Genomic DNA, 20,076 nt, shown 5'->3' with positions numbered 1-20,076 from the left:
TGAAAACTTTGGTTTACTCAGTGCCGATTAATACTGAAGAGCAACTACGTCAACGCATTATCGACTGTTCCAATCAAATTCGTACATCCCCAGGGATATTCCACAGGATACGCAGATCATGGAGAAGAAGAGCAGATGTCTGCATTGAAATGAATGGTGGTCACTTTGAACATTTACTATGAATGAATTAAGAAATGCATTATTTTAATAAGGAATTTTGGTAATTGGTTTATTTCGTTTTTTAAAGCAATAAGATGTTTTAAAAATCATAAAATTTAGATTTTTCAATTAATTATTTAATAACTACGTGTTTACTTTTGAAACCCCATAACTTTCATAGGTTTATGTTGTTTAACCAGTTAGCAACCCATCAGAGCAAACTTTTTGCCTTCAATTTTCTCGAAAACCATCGTTCTGGGCGATGTGCAACAAGAGTACCTTTTTTGTAGGAAAAAGTATGTAGTTTTTAAAAAATGAACCCACGTTGCGAAAAAAATAACCTAAAAAAAGTTATTCACGAATTAACCCCCTACCCTTGCAAAAACTACCCTTTCCGATTTTCCAAATTATTTTTCAGTATCACCATTTGATTTTGGGTCAAAATTTATGGCAGAGGATTTTTTTTCGAAATTTTATCTCGTTTTTTAAGCCTACAATTTCAAAAAACCGTTTTTTAAATTTACCCTTTCAGTGCCCCTAACTCCCTTAATATGCATTTTCCGCCCTATAGTTATAGGAACTTTTTTTAAAATTTTTAGGAGTACTATCACCCCCCGAATTTTTTTACACCATTTCAATGACACCCTGTATATTAATGTGAATATTGTCCACATTACCCTATTATAAGCAAACAGACTCATAAAAACCAGTTTAGAACAACCTCAACAAACGAAAATACCCTTTGCAATGATCATGTCTTCTTGAAGTATTCTGGGAAATCATTGGTAGGTAAACTTTTAATAAATGATGGTTTTCTGACTTGGTGGTCAGATTATTAATTAAATAATAATAGATAGGGTGAAGTGGGGTAAATGTAATCATGGGGCAATTGTAATCAAGCCCTATGATTTTTTTTTATAACGTTTCTTCGAAATTCGAAAATATGACCCTTTTTATACCCATATTACTTTTTATTAACCTCTTCGTTCCAGTTTCAAAGATTTCCCTTTTTCTTTTTTGTACTTTGACATTTATAATAATTTTGTGAGTGCCTTTTAGGAATTTTAATTCCCTGTTACTACTGCTAATATTAGTATTTAGTTGTAATATTTTGCTCCCTTAGGTAATTTTCGACAAGGATGTTGATTCTGCTATCAGATTTGATTTTCGATACTTAACAAAAAATGCATGCCAGCGATTACATTTACCCCACCGAAATACGCATATGGGGTAAGTGTAATCACTTAGACTGGGGTAAATGTAATCACTGACTACATTTGCCCCAGCCTCCTCCTTCTTGAGTTTTTAGGCTATAACCTATCATTTTCTCTATTGTTACACGCTAAGACTAATATCGAAGAAATAGTGTAAATACTTACCAAAGACTTTAATTAATTGTAAAGACAGTGTGGAAATCTTTAAAATAGGACCGATCTAAGACTAGTTTATACAGTTCCTAGTGAGTTCCTTCAAAATGGTGAGAGTGTATAAAAAAAAGAAACAAGACCCTTCTTACAGTGCTGAACTTTTAAAAGATGCGATCAGAAACATCCAAGAAAATCGTATCAGTATTTGTGGTGGTGCACAGAGGTATCAAATCCCATTTTTCACTCTTCAAAAACACCTACGAGGAACCCGAGGATCAAAAAGCGCGTCCAAAGGAAGACCCACCGCAATACCTGCAGCTGATGAAGAAAAATTAGTGAATGCCATAAAAATCATGGAGAAGTGGGATTGGGGGCTCAGCAGAAAGGAAATCTTAGAATTGGTGGGAAGATATGTCACGAAAAATAATATAAAAACGCCATTTAAAGATGGAATACCTGGCGAGGATTGGTTCTTATCCTTTAAAAAAAGGCACAGGCTATCTTTAAAAAAACCACAAGGACTGGAGTATGCCAGAAAAAAAGCCAATGATCCATTTGTGATTGAACAATATTTTGACATGTTAAAAGAACCTTAGAAAATAACGACCTGCAAAATAAGCCTTCTCAGATTTATAACATCGACGAAACTAGTTTTACGCTCGATCCAAGTAAAACTAAAATTGTGGGTCAGAAAAATGCCCCTGCTTCAAGAATAACCACCATTAATTGTTTATAAGGGAAAAAATCTATGGAGTACCTGGCTGGCTCCCAAGGAATCTACTTTTCCAGGTACTTCTTATACTGCGTCACCAAATGGTTGGATGGAAACCGAAATCTTTGTAAACTATTTTACAAAAACTTTTATTCGCAACGTTGTACCTGAAAGACCAATCCTGCTTTTGTATGATGGACATTCAACGCACTTAGACCCAAAACTTATCGAGGCGGCTGTCGAAAATGATATATTTGTACTTAAATTACCTCCACACTCCAGCCACCTATTGCAACCCATGGACCTAGCGGTCTTTAAGAGCCTTAAGTCACGGTGGGATTCCAAATTAGCAGAGTACCAAAGAAAACATGTGGGTGTTAAAATACCAAAGAAAGATTTTTCGGTACTTGTGAGCACAATTTCGGGAGATCAAAGAGACAGATCCAGCTTTACTGACAGCGGGCTTTCGTAGAGGAGGAATATGCCTATTTAGTAGATCTGTCATCGACCGCTTTAAATATGATCCAGAAGCTCTACGAAGATATGAAGAACGTTTGAGAAATCCCCAATCTGCCACAGAACAACCTCTTAATGAACCCAGCACAAGCAGCCATGAAGAGCCATCGAGAGAGAAACCAACCACGCAGCAGCTAGCATCAGATCCGCGACCAGAACCAATAGCAGGGCCAAGTAGACCAATACCAATAGCAGCACCAAGTAGCGGTTCTGTATCATTTGAAGAATTGTTGCTGGAAACAGTGAGGCAATCGCCCCGCCCTAACGAAAAAGAAAGAAGAAAAAGGATAGCTCCGGGAGCTGAAATTATAACAGCAAAAGAAAACATAGAAAAAAAAGAAAAAGGCTGAGCAAGATAAAGAAGATGAAAGAATAGCGAAAGATAAAGCACAGAAAGCGAAAGAATTTGCAAAGAAAACAAAGAAGGAATCAAAAAAAATTACAGCAAAACATATTAATGAGAGTTCTTCAGGTGAATACGAACCGCAAATTTTAAGTGACAGTGAATCCGACGACGTCACCTTTGAGACTTATGCAAAAAGGTTAGAGGAAGATGAAGAAGCATTAAAACAAGACGAATTGTTTCTCAAAGGGGTAGAAAACCTTAACATTGGAAACTGGGTTTTGGTTTCATTTAAAGGAAAGAAAAGTATACTTTTCTATGCTGGTCAAATAACAACGCTTGATGAAGAATCGCAACCTACTATTAAGTTTTTAAAAAAATCAAACCGAAACGCGCATAGTTCAGTGTTTCACTGACCTGAACAAGAGGACCATCACTTAGTGGCTGCATCAGATATAGAGCGAGTTTTACCAGAACCCGTTTTAGGGCGAAGAGGAGAACTAACTTTTCCAGTATCCTTTACCTCATATAACGTTAAATAAATTAAAAAAAAACATGTCACAGCCTGTTTTGCTCAACTTACCTACGTAATATACTTTTCAGAAAATCTTTGAGTTTTATTCCCTATCATTGCTCCACGAAAAAAGTTCATAACTTCCTTATAAATTAAGATAGGTATCAAGCTATTTTTTTAACCCAGAATTTTTCATACTATAGTACACTTACCCCAGATCCATCGGCAGGGAAGGCATATGGCAGTTAGCAGCCGTACATGTTTTTTTTTTTATTTTGGTTTATAAAAAAACCAAAAGCAGGCAAAAAATAAATAAATATGACATTGATTTAACAAAGAAATAAGCTCTGTGCCTACCAAAAATGAACCCGATTTCTCTTTTGGTTTTTTTATTATGAAATTTTAAAGTGCCACTATAATTTTTTTGATTACACTTACCCCGGTTCACCCTATTAATTAAATGTAAACAAAAAAGAGCTCTTTCACTTTGTCTCGTAAACTTTTTATTGGGGAGAAATGGTTAAAAAATGTTTTAATGACATAAGCTGCCTCTCGATAACATAAATCGAATTAGCTTAATCGTTGCCAATATTTGCTTTAAATATTATTGTTTAAAAATGTATTTTCTCTCATATTCCCTAATGCCAAATAGATAAATATGTAATATTAAGATGCCAAGACAGTAAACCAGAAATTACATCTCGGTAAAGTTTTAGTAGGTTTTGTAAATAAGTTACTTTGCACTATTGTAAAAAGAAAGTTGTAAGTAATCATTTTATTAATCAAATCAGCAGATTTAATTCATAAAATGCCCAGCGTGCAATTTCATATAATCGAAACTAATAGTAAATATAAAAATAAATGAGGTTCCTCCAGCAAAGTTTCCTTTTGGCGTTATTGCCATGGAGAACGGAAGATGCCATGAATTGGACTTTCTTTTCAATATATTGCATAGTTAAGAACTACGTAACTATGCAATGTATTGAAAAGAAAGTCATTTAGTTCTGCTAGAATTATTGCTATCACCAAGAAAATAATTAATACATTGTTTTTTTTCAGCCTATGTCTTTTACGCAACAATTACAGCAGTGTTCTAGAGGTGGTAAGACAAGACCATTAAGCAAGTTACTCTCTCCATTACAAAGCGAGCCGCAAAGCCCTATTTACGCTTCCCCACCTTTAAGCCCGGTTCATGATAGTTCAAATAACGCTTTTGGTAAGTTAAAAAGCTGTAGATAAGGTAATACCGTTATTCCTAATTGTAATTAGTGGCTAAAAGTCTTTTTCGCTTCGTGCAGCTGCCTCTTTTTTCTTCTTGCCCTGTATGTAACAACCACGACTTAAAATGACAACAACGATTTAAATATGATATTTCATAATTATAGATTCCAATAAAGCAACCGACTTTGGGGGAAAACGGGTTTGCAACTTTTCTGCCTTCTGACATTAACTAGTGTGTGACGCTTACTTACTATCGTCGTCTGATACCTTTAACCCTATGTTAGGCGCGTGGATATTACTGACACGGTTAGGCGCTTGGGCTACAGTGGTAGCAACCCAAATTATAACCCAATTTATTTATTTATTTTAATGGATCGATTTATCCAAACTTCAGAAAAAAAGTTTAAAAATTAGTTCTTTTAAATGTTAATAAGATAGTAACATGTAAATATTGTAAAAGAAAACAAAAAATGCTTTTAATTTTAGGTTAACTTATTTTATTTTATTTATGAAGTTAATCTTGCACTTAAATACAAAAATAAGTGTTAAAAAAATTCTCCTAATTTTGGCAGAAAAAAAACATAAACATCATATAAAACGTGGAATAACAAAACTTATGCTAAGGCGAAACAAAAAAATAAACATTTATTCTACGTTACATAACAAAGACAAAACTGGTCTAAATTTACTGCATGCACTCTACACAGATCAGATCTCATTCAAGTGTTCTTTACAGGCGTATCTTTTACAATATTTTCGAGTGGACTTATCGCGATTCCTAGCACAAAATGAACAACGTCTGACAGTATTTCTATTTACAGGTGGGAGAGGTGTTACCACTTCTGAAATTCCCAATAAAACACGGGCGCGCCGTCGAAATTCCGGAGATACTTGGATAAGTGTAGCTCTAAATTCAATTTGAGGCCTAATCAATTCCCATGCAAGTCCTTCTATAAAATCTGACCGTGCTATCTTTCTGTTCCAATTATTACACTTATAAATGCATAAAGCATTTATTGCTGAAATATTTAGCAGGTCATAAAAGATTACCATCGGATATCGGCGAGTATTTCTTGATACATCATATTTTGCACACAATTGGTCTAGTCGATCCACGGCAAACTTCGTTTGGTTATACATTGTGATTATTTCAGGTTTTCTAGCGTCTTCAGTTTCAGCATCAATTGCATTATCATGGTGCATACTTGAAATCAACATTACAGATTTACTTTTCTTTTGATAATACGGCACAACTGTGCAGTCTTTCTGGAATCCAAAAATAGAAGATCCCACTTCTTTACTTTTGTTTGGCAAAAATTCCTTTGGTAATTCTACTTTATTTTTTCGCATTGTGCCAATATAAGTTTAAGTAAGCTTTTTTTCAATAAGTAATTTTTTAACCAATGGCACACTAGTAAACCAGTTATCGCCAGTTATGTTGCGGTTAGTGTTTGCCACTGGTTCTACTAATCTAAGGACAATTTCTTCTCCGGAATTTTTAAATTTATGTGGTCCTTCAGGTTGGGTCCCTACATACGTCTCAAGGTTGAATGTATAACCAGATTTGACGTCCACCAAAGAAAACGCTTTCACACCATGTCGAGCCGGTTTACTTGGTATATATTGCTTGAATGAGCAACGTCCACGAAATGCCAGAAGTTGCTCATCGACAGTCAAATATTCACTTGCAATAAAATATCTTTGAAAATTGGCCAGAAATTGTTTAAAAATCTCCCTAAGAGGAGCCATTTTATCAATTTCTCTTCTTAGATTTCTGTCTCTAACGTCATCAAAACGCATGCATCGCAAAAGAAACCTAAAACGCTTCTCACTCATTGCCAAGTAACATACTTCTACGCCACTTCCTTTTGAGTTGTCCCAAATTTTATGTAAGTTTTTTCGAGATGATCTTAATACACCGATTAAATAAAGAATCCCTATAAATGCCCTTATCTCTCTTTCATCTGTATTTCTTACATCCCGTTCTCGTTCAAGTCGTTCTTTTATACTTTCAATATAAATATTGGTACAGGTAGTAATGGTTCGTATGATAGACTCATCTAGTAAAAGATTTAAACACTCAACCTCCGTTATTTCTGCATTTCTAGCAATTCCCTTCGGACCAGGCAAATGGGTAATGATGTTATGAGCTCTGGTTCTTATATGAACATTAAGAGTTTCTTTTCTCCATTTTGTTTTTTTGTCCTTCCCCGTAAAATAATTATTTGGTTGTTCAGACTCACCGTCATCGTCAGATTCATTACCGGAACTATTCTGACTAGCCTCTTGATCCGATAAAGAATCATGCTCACTTTCGTTTACTGTATCTTCTTCAGGATTATCAACTTAATCTTCACTCTCAGTCATCACCTCGCTTTGGTCACTTGACATTCGTCAAACCATTCTGACCAAACAGCTGGATCTTTGGATGCTTCAATACGCCTCCTCTTTTCTTGGGACATCTTGCTATTTTATTTCTCTAGAAAAAATTAAATCCAAATTTCAATCAAGATTACAAAATTTTAAAATTAAAAAAATAATAAATTTTAATAAAGTACAAATAACAAATATTTCGCCTTTTCTCAAATTCTTAATTTTCTATTAATAAAAAAAACATTTTTTTTATAGTATTATTAATCGTTAGGACATAAAAAATACTTACGGGATTAGGCGCACGGGCTACCACTGAAGCCCAGTCGTAAAAATTTGCTAATATTTTGGAATCGCACGTCGGCTTATAGACAATTGTAAACACATACTGTCCATCGATATTAGAGATGGGTTGCTTTTTCGTAAGCTGCTACTTTGTAGCTGCTTCTTAACAGTAGCAGCTTCACCCTGCTTTTTAATATTTAAAAAAGCTGCTTCTCTAAAAAGGAGTTTTGTACTAAACGTGAAATCACCTCACGTTTCACGTGAAATCACTCAAAAGTTGGCATTGGCAACCGCGACAGAGGCTGTGTGAAGCCGAAAGCAGTCGACTATTGAGTCTACCGAAGCAGTGTGAACTAGTGTGAAGGTGAACTTGTCAGCGTCAATGAGGAATGAAGGCATGAGGGCAAAGCTGTTAGATAGAATATAAAATATATACTTCAAAGAGTTTATTTACTTCAAAAATTTATTTTGTACATGGTTTTTTTTTTTTAAATTAAAAAATAATTACACAGTGCTTACTGCTTATTTTGACTGACCGATATAAAAAAACGTGTTTCTTGTTTAAATATATTATGTTATAATACCTTGATTAATATACAAAAATAAAGATTACATTCTACAAAAGCAGAAAAAGGCAACGTACTAATATAATAAACAAGTATTTAAAAAATCATATATCTTAAAAATATATATATATATATAATTAATATAAGAGAACAGCCACATGAGAGAAACCGTTTATTTCTCAAAAAAAATTTGTTGAATAAACATTATTTCCCTCACTTTTTGTAATTACAATAATAATATATGTGTGTCCATGAATAGAGTGTTTGTAAGATGTTATTATTTTTATAAAATTAGCTCCAAATTACCCTGTATATTATTAATTGTCTGAGAATTATAAGAGCTTGTAATAACTTTTAATTTAAAACAACTTTTCTTAATATACGTTTTCGAAAAGAAAAGAAACTCTAGTCTTAACAAATTTCATTAAATCATCTAAAAAACCATCAACCGTATCAAACGATTTTATTTATTTTTTCAACATATTCGTTTAAGACTATAAGCAGGAGCAATTCCCAGAATATCAGAATTTAGCCCCAAATTTTTCGTCATTTTTACCTTACGAACACTCTATCCGTGGACACACTGTATAAGAAATATATATTAAGTACTTACCTAAATCGTTTTTTAAACCAAAAAAGTAATATAAATAATAAAACTGTTAATCAAAATATTTGTTAACTGACTTAACAAACACTAACAACTTTAAAATACACTTATTAAAACAAAACTTAAAAAAAGCGCAATTAGGCTCCAGGAATCGCCAACAAAAAAGCTGAATGCGAAATCAAGAAACAGTAAAAGTAAAACAACACAATGCCATGCCAGGGATTTCCCAGGCGGCTTACAAATCTCGCTAGTTTGGCGGCCAGTGATTCCCCGCTTTGCTTTGGTATTATTACACCAGAGTACACCTTTAGACCAGCACCAGCCAATCAATAATGGGAATTTTCGCCCTGAGGCCCTGATACACACATTTACACTTCATAAATTGTTATTTTGTGCAGATAACTCAAATTATTTTATTTAAGTTAATTACAAAAAAATATAATTTATATATATGTATATACATATATAATTTTAAGAAATAGGTATACATAATTTATTATTGTAATAACTCCATAGCAGTCACAGCGGAAGCAATGCCATATTTTTAACGCATTTCGCAGGCTACACCGCTTTAAAATGCTCGATAGCTTATTTTCCCATGCCTATTTTTAAATTGCTTATACGAAGCTGCTTTAGCTGCTTCTTAAAAAAAGCAGTTTTGCCCATCTCTAATCGATATCTAATAAGCAGCTACTGAGAACGTCGACGACGCAAGACAATATTGGCGTTAGTAGCAGCCATTCAAAATGCGCTGGGCTACGCAGTTAGCCCATGCGCCTAACGTAAAAACAGAACCTTAAATCAAAAAATATATATATATTTATATTTATGATAACATCGATTTTCTAAATTATTTACTGTATTACCATGGAATATTCGCGCGATCTTTTTCGAATATTATTCAGCTTCGCTCCCAGAAGATGAATTGCAGAGAATTTAAGAGTCAAATTAAGTTTTTGTTCTATAGTATGAATTGAAAATTTAATTCTAAGTTTTCGAGTTTTCCAAGAAATCACAAGATCTTTTTAATGTAAAATAGGTATTTCACAAAGATATATGCAGGAAAACTACAGGAACTTAGAACAGGTACTGTTAAATTGCAAGGCATTTTATTAAAAAAATGCAAAAACAACGAGGTTCCAAAAATCCAGATGATTCATGAAACTTATCACAAATGGGAAGCAATTATCAGAGTCATTCTTACAGAAATATTTAAAGAAATGTGGGTTTAAATTCAAAATAATCAATAAATGTGATAATAATGATGGAGGATTGATTGTTTAGTAGGGAATAGTTTCAATACATTTCTATTATTAAAAAAATAGTTACCGAATTTTGGCAAATGTACTATAACAATTTATAACAATTGAAATAGTTTTTATATAAACAGCCCTATATATTTTTAATGGTTTCCCTATTACGGACCACCTTATAATAATAAACTGACTGCTTCTTAATTACTTACAGGCAGTTTTAATATTATTCTCTTCTATATTTTTATCACTTGAAACTGCATAACCATGGGTTTTTACAGTTTTTAATAAATTTGACAGATATTTATCAAAGTTTTGCTATGCCTGTAATGTGCAGCAAGTTAAATGTTTTACTACGTTTATTCGAGCTAAACATGCCGCTAAAATAGTCCTGAAACGCCGAAATCGCGTTCTGTTGCCCAACATCATTTTAAATCGAGACCTGCACTGCTGAATACCTGGCAAATTTGTTAGGCAACACCTGCATGTTGGTCCAGTTGAAGAGGCGTTTTATTATATTTATTGAATTATTGAAAAAAGTTATATTTTTTAAAGAAAATATGTTTTTATTCAAAATCTGTTTTATAGACACTTTGGGTTATGGAAAATATTAGTACAATTTAAATATGCAGCACATAAAAATTTTGACACGTCGGTCGGGTGATATAGATTCTTCTACCCTTAAAATAATGAATAACTAATATTGGAAATTATTATATACTGATGTTTGTGAAATATTTTTTTATTGAGGAATAATTATTTGTAATGGTTCTTAGGTGCAATGAACATCTACCAGCCAGTACTAAGGCACAATAACTTTGCGAAAGTACCTGACACTCATTTCGCACGTGATACTCATATGAGGATCATCTTGGGAAATTCTGGAAACTCCATTTTTGGGTTTAAAGATAAGAAGGGGGAAGATAAGAACGATAAAGATTCGAATAGTAAACATAGGTAAGTTGCATTAATGTTTTTAATTTGGCAGTGAGTTTGTTAAATAATATTATTAGTTTCATATAATATTTAAATAATAAACATGTCCTTAAGTAAAATGAGAAACCAATTTCCAACTCTTCTCACGAAAAGAAGAAAAGAACCAAGTGAGTGAACCAGTGGATAAAAAAGAAAAAGAGAAATCTTAAAATTTGATTCAAAAAAGTATATCATATATCACCAACCAAACACTAAAAACTCAGTTACAAAAATCTTCTAAGGAGGTTTTATACTGTGTCAAATAATAGGTAAAATCTGTGACTCTGTAAATTTAATATACTCCTAATCTGCTTTTTTATTTGAGATTACCGCGGTTTCATATCTCGAACTATAATAAGGTTGGCATTACTGTTTTCTTAAATAAGCAGCTACTTGTCACTCAAATGGATGAAAACATTTGGGATATTATGCTAACACATAGAATTAACAATCGAATTTATGTCGTACGAGCATTTCAAACATTATAATAAAATATATTTTTGAAAGGTAATTTTTTTAACTAAAGTCCTTTTTGTTTAATCTGAATGAACAGAGATAAATACTTTCTAATTCTATTTCGATCATTTAGCATCGTGCGAAGAAATGCAATCCCCAAATGAAACGGTCCATAATACATACCTTTCACTTTTTTACTACTTTACACTTATAGTACAGTGTATGAGAATGGATGCAAAAATTAGATAGAGGATGAAATTTTTACAGTAAATTGTTTGGGTTGAGAGAGTGCAAAAACCAAAAATGCTAAGAAAAATTCCGAAGGGGGTTTTTTTAGGGGATGGTCTTGGATTGGCGCTACCCCTTTGCACTTACAACTTTGACTCCAGGAGATAAATTGTTCAGAAAAATCAGAACTACCTTTTCTTCCACAGAGCCAAATTCATCCGAGTTGATTCAGAGGGTGTAAAAAGGGGGTGAAGTTTTGAAAAATTGGTTTTAAATTAATAACTTTCTTGGAAAAAATCCCACGAATTTTGTTCAAATTGCCAAGTTATAGCTCTCAAAAAGACGCGTACATTGATATATATATCGACTATGCAAAAAACTATTGACCCCCCAAAAAAATTATCAAAAAATCCAAAAAATTTTCATTTTGAAATAACTTGAAAACTATACATCAAAGAAAAAAGTGTTGGATGTACAGAAGGTGGAGAAAAATTTTACCTTCAATTTGATAGTGAAAGCAACCCTCAACTCCGTACGTATACCACCCTTATGGGGGGTGAAAATTTTGAAAACCTTTTTTGGAGAAACTATCGACTGTACGATGTTGCTTCTACGCAACAAATTGAAACAAAAAGTCTACGCTATCATTCCTTCCACAGCAAAGAGGTGATAAATTGCATTTTAAGGGCTGTAAAATTAAGGGGCGCATATTAGAAACCAGTTTTTTCGAGTTATCTCTTTGGGTGAGAATTTTTCAACTTTGTCTTAAATAGGAAAGTTGTAGAACGCAAAGAGATGCTTCGATTGATTATGAAATCATCCCTTTGTCTCAATTCTTACACCCTCAATAAGAGGGGTGAAATATTCGAAACTGTCTGTTTTTCAAATAATTTTTAAACCAGGCATTACGCGAGAACATTCTGAATGTTCTTGATGGACGACTCGACTATCAAAATATTTCGGGGTGAAAACAACCCCTGACATATTATCCCCCTTCAACTTTTACACAATATTCATTTAATTTTGTTTTCAAGTGACGAGAAATTTGGAAACTCATTACTTTCTTACTCTACGATTGTTACTTATACTTTTGACTACTTTTTGCATGATCAACTAAGCGTGTATCGTGTATTTTAAAGTGTGAACATAAGGTTGTATCTGTTTTCGATGGTCTTGTAAATAACGTTTAGGCAATTCGATGAGAAAGTACATCACAAAGGTGTTAAGCAAAAAAGAACGCATCCAAGGATTATAATATCGACCCTCTTTCAACACACACGCATCCCTCTGATGGGGGTAAAGTGTAAAGTAAAAGAAAGTTTAGTTATTTGATGGCTCGGGAACAATGTATTTATTCAAGGCAGCATAATGTAATACTTGGCTATCTGCACACCTTCAAACTAAGGGTAAGGTTAGTAAGTATATTATTATTCTTATGAAAAATTCTTACCCGAAGAGATCACTCGAAAAAACTGGTTTCTAATATGCGCGCCTTAATTTTACAGCCCTTAAAATGCAATTTATCACCTCTTTGCTGTGGAATAAATGATAGCTTAGACTTTTTGCTTCAATTTGTCGCGTAGAAGCAACATCGTACAGTCGATAGTTTCTCCAAAAAAGTTTTTCAAAATTTTCACCCCCCATAAGGGTAATTTACGTACGGAGTTAAGGATTGCTTTTACTATCAAATTAAAGGTAAAACCTTTTTTGGATTTTTTGATAATTTTTCTGGGGATGTCAAAAATTTTAGCATAGTCGATATATATATCAATATACGCGTCTTTTTGGGAGCTATAACTTTGCTATTTGAACAAAATTCGTGGGATTTTTTCCAAGAAAGTTATTAATTTAAAACCAATTTTTCAAAACTTCACCCCCTTTTTACACCCTCTAAATCAACTCGGATGAATTCGGCTCTGTGGAAGAAAAGGTAGCTCTGATTTTTTTGAACAATTTATCTCGTGGAGTCAAAATTGTAAGTGGAAAGGGGAAGCGCCAATTCAAGACCATCCCCAATCATCCCCTAAAAAAAAAACCCTCGGAATTTTTGTTAGCATTTTTGGTTTTTGCACTCTCTCAACCCATAAAACTTATTGTCAAAATTTCATCCTCTATCTAATTTTTGCATCCATTCGACCATTTCTAATGACAGCACGACTGTACTATTACGAATTTCTTAAACTATTCATTTTTTATATACCACATATACAGGGTGTTTCATAATTAGTGGGACAAACTTGGAGGGGTTGTAGAGGGCCTCAAAATAAGCAAGTTTTCGCAATAAATCCCTATTCGAAAATCATTAGATTTTGAGATACAGGATGACACAATTTTAAGAAAAAATATTATTTTTCACGATAAGTTTGACATCACTGTAGATATTTTTCTGAAAATTACTAGGTAGTTTCTATGGATCTAGTATTATTTTTTAATACATAATTAATTTTTTATTTTAGCAGTAGCGTGACTAGAACCTATTAAACCCTTAAAATTTAAATTTTTTAGTTTCATCCTTTTGATATTTTCGATATTTATTATAAGGAAACAAATTTACTTGCTTTTAATGTGGAATTCGGTGCCAGAAAGTGAATTTTTGCCATTGTTATTGTTAAAAATAAGATTTTTTCTTAAAATTTTATAACCCTGTATCTCAAAATCTAATCATTTTCGAATAGGTGTTCATGGCGCAAACTTGCTTATTTTGAGGCCACCTACAACCCCTCCAAGTTTGATCCACTAATTATGAAACACCCTGTATATGTAGAGTGTCGACCTAAGGAACATACCCGTAAAATAATAAGTCAAAATCCGTTGCACGTATTGGAATAAAATTGCTATTATTTTTTACATTTTTAGTTACATTTTTTCTTCTAGTACCATTACATTACTCACGTCGTCATTCACATATTTAGTCTTGAATTTAAATAAATAATAGTTTAAAAAACTAAAAGAACATTTTTATTGCTAATCGAACTAAAAAGTAGAAAATAATTTTTAATTTCAAAGAGTTTTTATTACAGTAGTAGGAGGTCGGACAATAAATCATAATTAATTAATTAACAGAATAATTCAAATCAGAGCATAGAGACAAATGTTTGGTAGTAGTCGATGCATAAAGGACCATTTCTCCTTTCTCTTTCGTGCAGCTTCCATGCTTTTTCAAACTGATACGAATACTATGTTGTATCAAATCCATAAGAGAATATAATGTCATTATCTTTTATTTATTTTTTTTGTATTTATTTCATTTAAATAATCTGTATTAATGATAGCAATTTTCTGTAAACATAATATTGATCATTATTTTTCTACATTTTTCAGCAATCAAAAATCTAAACGAAACGGTATTGTTACAAATCCTGCACTTCGATTGGTGGCCAATGTGAAAAACGGACTCGATACAGCGGCGGCAAATCTTCGCAAGTCCACATCTGGAGCAAATCCCGCATCAAAAACAAACAGTTTTCATTGGCGAAAAGAGACCCCATTGTAATATAAAAGTAGACACTAATGTTTTAGTTTATGTGTGAAATTATACTAGTCAGTCAAGTGGTAAGATACATTTTTTTATTAATGTATAAAATTACGTTAGTTTAAACATTATTTTTGAAGATCCCAAAGGTATTCCCAGTATTTTATTCCCTGAAATAAATGCAATAGTTAACAGTTTTCCTTGAACAGAGAACAACTCTTTTAACCGTTTCCGTATCTATACAAGCCGGTGCATTTAAACTTAGATTGAAGGGCAGAGATTTCATATGATGATGTACTTATTGACACACTAGACTCGGAGCTTGTAGAAACCGATGAACCTATTTCACCAGAAAGTCAACCTTATCCTCGTTCCGATATATCTGTTTCAATGAATAAAAAACTAGAGATTAAAGTTCGATTTACTGTTACAGGATATCAGCAGCAGTAGCTATCGCTTTATTTATGAAAGAACATTTGATTGAAATTTAAAAAAGCTTTCCAGACAAATTCCTTTCTCAGATAGTTAAAGTTTATCCATTCTTAGAGAAACCCGGTCTAAAACAGAACTGCAAGTACTTTATGAAAGAGAAGAACTTCAAATTATTTCTAAAGCCATTCCTTTTTTATCGTTAGTTTCACAGGAAGAAAGCATGATCACTTTTTAAAAACTAGTAAGCTGCTGGAAGTCTTGGTAGCCACACCCATGTCAACAACTGAAGTTGAAAAATACTTCTCCATGTTAAAGATGATAAAAACTTTTCTACGTAACTCGGTAACAGAACTTACGTTCTTTTGGGGTTGCGAAAGCTCCAAGAACCGCTTAAATATTTTAAACTATAAACGGCTATTGTTAATTTTTAAACTATATGCGACTGTTTCTGAATCATGAATATCGAACTGCAGTCGGTTATGTTCGTATTCTGAGTAGTGGCGTCCTTGGAAGCGACAAAGTCGAATCATTTGAGCAAATAGGGACAAAACATTCCGACGAATTGCATTTAGAACCTGCAAATATCCTTCTTTCTGTGACTCTTTATCTAAAATTGGCAGATTGATAAATTTGGCGATATTCGTAACTGCCGTTACGGTCTTTTTAAGTACTACTTAGGTATTACGATTAACCATAACTGCAGGAAATAATTACTGCTATAGATTATAAATCTTAGACTTGGATTTGGACACAGAATTGGATTCAGCGACCATTAAGCACCCTAGAAATTATTCTTTAACACTAAAGAATGAGTTCTTTCAATTACAAATTGAAACAGTAAAACTTGATTTTCTCGGATTTAACTTAAATGCAGTTCACTTTTACTTTTTGCTTTACACGGCAGCATTCATTACATAATTTAAATAATTGGTCGAGTAATACCTTTATTTTTGCATAAAAAAGACGTCTACTAATCAAAACAAAGAACCTTAGACAAAATTATTCTTTTTTTTTAAACCCATGATTTTATCTTGATCAACTTAATGAATATATTTATTATAATGTAAGTGTCAATTCAAATTTTAAATTTGAATTGACATCGGGTGGCCCAAGATAAAGCGAGCATTTAGTTTGTAATTTATTTTATATTGACATATCGACGGTTAAACGGCAAAAGGCCCTAAGCCGCAAATTTTGTTTTTATAGGAAACGAAAAAAACGTGCAAAAATTTTATTTTATAAAATGTATCTAAAATTATTTTTTAGTTTTTAGAAGCATATTGTCAGATATTATTGTACACTGTCGTTAGTCCTTGAATGCAGACCCATCTATTTTAAAATAATTAAAATGTTGATTAGGCCTTTGTAACTTACACAGATTTATAAACCTCATAAAGTTATCTGGGTTAGTCCAATAACTAAAGTACCATTTTAAATACCTACCTTTACTAATCGGTTTAATAAAATTAACTAATTTAGACATTAATGCCTATATTTTTGGTTTAAAAACCAATAGCATTTAAGTATTTATCAAAATGTAACAAAAATAATGAAGTAATGAATCAGAATTTTTTGTTCTTTACATTTTTTAAAACTCTTCGGTAGGATTGTCTTCTTCATCGGACTCAGGTAGAGTTAACATCATTTCTTCTTTTCCAGTAAGGTCCTTATACTCCTTTTGATATGCCATAGGTATAAAATTTTTTTCACACATTTCGAGGATGCTACTTAATTTCTTTGCTGCTATTGACAGCGAAGCATTGTAAAGTGAAGGTAATTGCATATTTCTGGATCCACATGTATCCAAGAAAATGAAATTGGGGGCATCCTTAAGAGAATATTTAAATTGGACTTCATTAGATTCTTTAAGAAAAGTCATTTGTCTAATGTCTAGATATTTAATTATGCTTCCACTGGTGTCTTTTTTTATTTTGTCGGGCCAAAATCTTTTTTGTATGTCTTTAAAATCATGAAAATCACTGTAAGTTAGTGTTATAACTTCATACGGGCGAGGATTTACTCTGGAATTCCTTATCACTGTTGGCCATTCACTAGGCGCCTATACTAGCATTTTTTTGGTATATAATTCAATAGCTCCATGAACACTGTCCACCTGCATGTAAGTGTGACCAGGAATTAAAAAAGTTATCTTTATTGATATTACATTCTTAGAAAGCTTTAAGAAAAATGCGAGGAGCGCCATTACAGCTCTATTATTATGCATGAGTCACAGTACAAAGCTATCTCTTTTGTTCCCACGGCTTCATCGACAAGTAAAAGGTATTTATATAAAACAGAACATACTTCATTGCAACCCCTTTTAGCATCACTTTCTCCCATAAGAAACAGTAAGCATTCCGTGTCCCTGCTTCGTAAATGGTTTCATTATAAACTGCGTATCGATTATAATAGTAAATTCGCATATCTAGTTGACCGTGTGGTGTGCTCAAAACTTTCTGCATATCAAAACTGGCACACAAAAATCCCTCATGGTTGGATTTTTTTTGATCGACAAGTGCTTCTTGGCTAGTTCTTCTTCTCGTTCTTCTGCTGAAAATTTTATTGTGCAATTATGTTGACATGATTTGCACGGATTCGGCTTAAGATGTCTCGCAGGAATAATTTTTTTCTTTGAAGACCAGTACACTTTGCTTCTGCACGTAACTGTTTGGCAACCTTTCTTTTATTTGTTTTTTTTTGTCTTCTTTTTCCATCGTCGCCAATAACATTTATCTCTTCTTCGTTATTATTTATTTCTTCTTCATTATGAGTTTCCATTTCGTTAGCCACCCTTTCGATATTATTTTCACAATCATTTTTTTCACTTCGATCATGATGAATAAACACTTCAAGTGCTTTTGGATCATTCTTTTTCTCAGTATTATTTTTAGTTGGTCTTTTCCTTTTAGTATGTATTTCTTCATATTCTTCTAAGTATGATGATTCTGATTCTTCTGTTGTATTGTAACTACTGTCATGCATCTCATCGTTGGATTGGAAATTATGTTTTTGAACATGAATAATATCAGCTTTGTTTTGATCCATATCCTCAATCTCAATAACATTTTGATCTAAGTTAAACTGCGGCTGCTCGAATGCTGCCACCACTTGGTCGGCGAGAGTTAGCAATTCATCATCGTCAATATTCATAAGATTTTCAATTTCTTTTACATCTATATTATTTTCCTTGGTAGCCTCAGTTATCAGTAGTAATTCATCTTTGTTTGCCTTGTCTTCATTCTCATTTTCTATTATATTTTGATCTTTAACCATCAGTACCATTTTCTTAGTTCTGCTTTTTAGGTTTGCCATTATGATCACGAATTCTGTAAAAAAAGCCATGCTAAGTAAGTGCAATAATTTCAAAATACAAAATTAAAGAAAATTTAATTATTTTATTAATTTAAATTGAACTAAATACTCTAAAATAAATAATTATGTTAAGAAAAAATGAAGGGCGTATGCCACATGTATATAAAAAATATTGTTACAAAAAGGCCTATCCCTCAAATATTTTAAAGCAAATGGCCCTAAGCCTCAGTCATACAAAGCAAAAAGCCCGAAGCCACATAACCTCAAATTATTCTATTTTGAAATAATTGTTATTGCAACATGCAAAATATAGTTCAAAGTATCATGCAAATACTACATACCATAGACTTAGTAAAACGTAAAAACCAAGTTGTACTTATCCTAAACTTGCTTTTCTCACAAGAACTGAATAGTTTATTAAAACTTTGATGACGCTTCAGCAGGGTATAGCAGAGAGCGGGATTAAATGATTTCGACTGTCAATGTCATGTGGCTAACATAGTTGCCAACTGAAAATATTAATTTTCCCTATAATTTGAAAATATTTTGATCGTTAAAGAATAGTCTGTGGCTTAGGCCTTTTTTCATTGATTTCTCCAAAAAAAACTGCGGGTAAGGCCTTTTTTACTCAAAAATTTTTTTTAATAGATGATATTTTTTTATGTGATTTTTTTTTTGTTGTGGCATAGGTTTGATTTTTGTTATTGTAGCTGATATATATATATATTTTACAGAGGCTTAGGGCGTTAGTTTAATAAACTCTTTTTTTTCCGCTATTATTTTGAAAGAGAAATGGCATTTTCGGGAAAATGTGGGTTAGGGCCTTTTGCTGTTTAACAGTCGATATTTGCTTATATTACGACTACAATTAACTAATTCGTAACATTCTTTTTTTGCAGGATTAAACTCGAAACACTAATAAATTAACTAGTGCTGATAGATACAACTCCTAGTCTTATAAGATATCAAATAGATCCACTTTTGTTTTCTTAATCGTATGTTTCGGGCCTAAGTTTTCAACGATAAAGGATTTTGCTTTCAAGTTTGTAGGTTTTAGTAGGTATTTGTGATAGATCACCATAGGTTTAATGGTTAGTTAGTATTAGAGAATTAGCTTGTACTCGGCTACATATGGAAAATGTATCTATAATAAAGCTAAATATAAAATGCCAATGACATTAACAACTACTTATTTTATGGGAAATTCATCAGGGGCAGTTCTTGTGTATGTCGTTGACATTTGGCATTTGATTTACTATGAAATAATAGGAATTGAGAAGACAGGATA

The 20,076-nt window shown here is 32.6% G+C and overlaps 1 protein-coding gene across 1 annotated transcript in view; it reads left to right on the top strand.

Annotated features, from left to right (window-relative positions):
* The window catches only part of LOC126748821 (ankyrin repeat domain-containing protein 50), a 68,950-nt gene extending 48,874 nt beyond the window's left edge, over positions 1-20,076 (top strand). Inside the window, exons 18-21 of the mRNA XM_050458307.1 lie at positions 4,671-4,827; positions 10,690-10,870; positions 14,894-15,124; positions 19,688-20,076. Coding sequence (XP_050314264.1) covers positions 4,671-4,827; positions 10,690-10,870; positions 14,894-15,065 — 510 coding nt within the window. The 3' untranslated portion in view covers positions 15,066-15,124; positions 19,688-20,076. The remainder of the gene's footprint in view (positions 1-4,670; positions 4,828-10,689; positions 10,871-14,893; positions 15,125-19,687) is intronic.

Source organism: Anthonomus grandis, chromosome 2 (assembly GCF_022605725.1).
Source record: "Anthonomus grandis grandis chromosome 2, icAntGran1.3, whole genome shotgun sequence".
NCBI lineage: Eukaryota > Metazoa > Arthropoda > Insecta > Coleoptera > Curculionidae > Anthonomus > Anthonomus grandis.
This window is presented reverse-complemented; position numbering and strand designations above follow the sequence as displayed.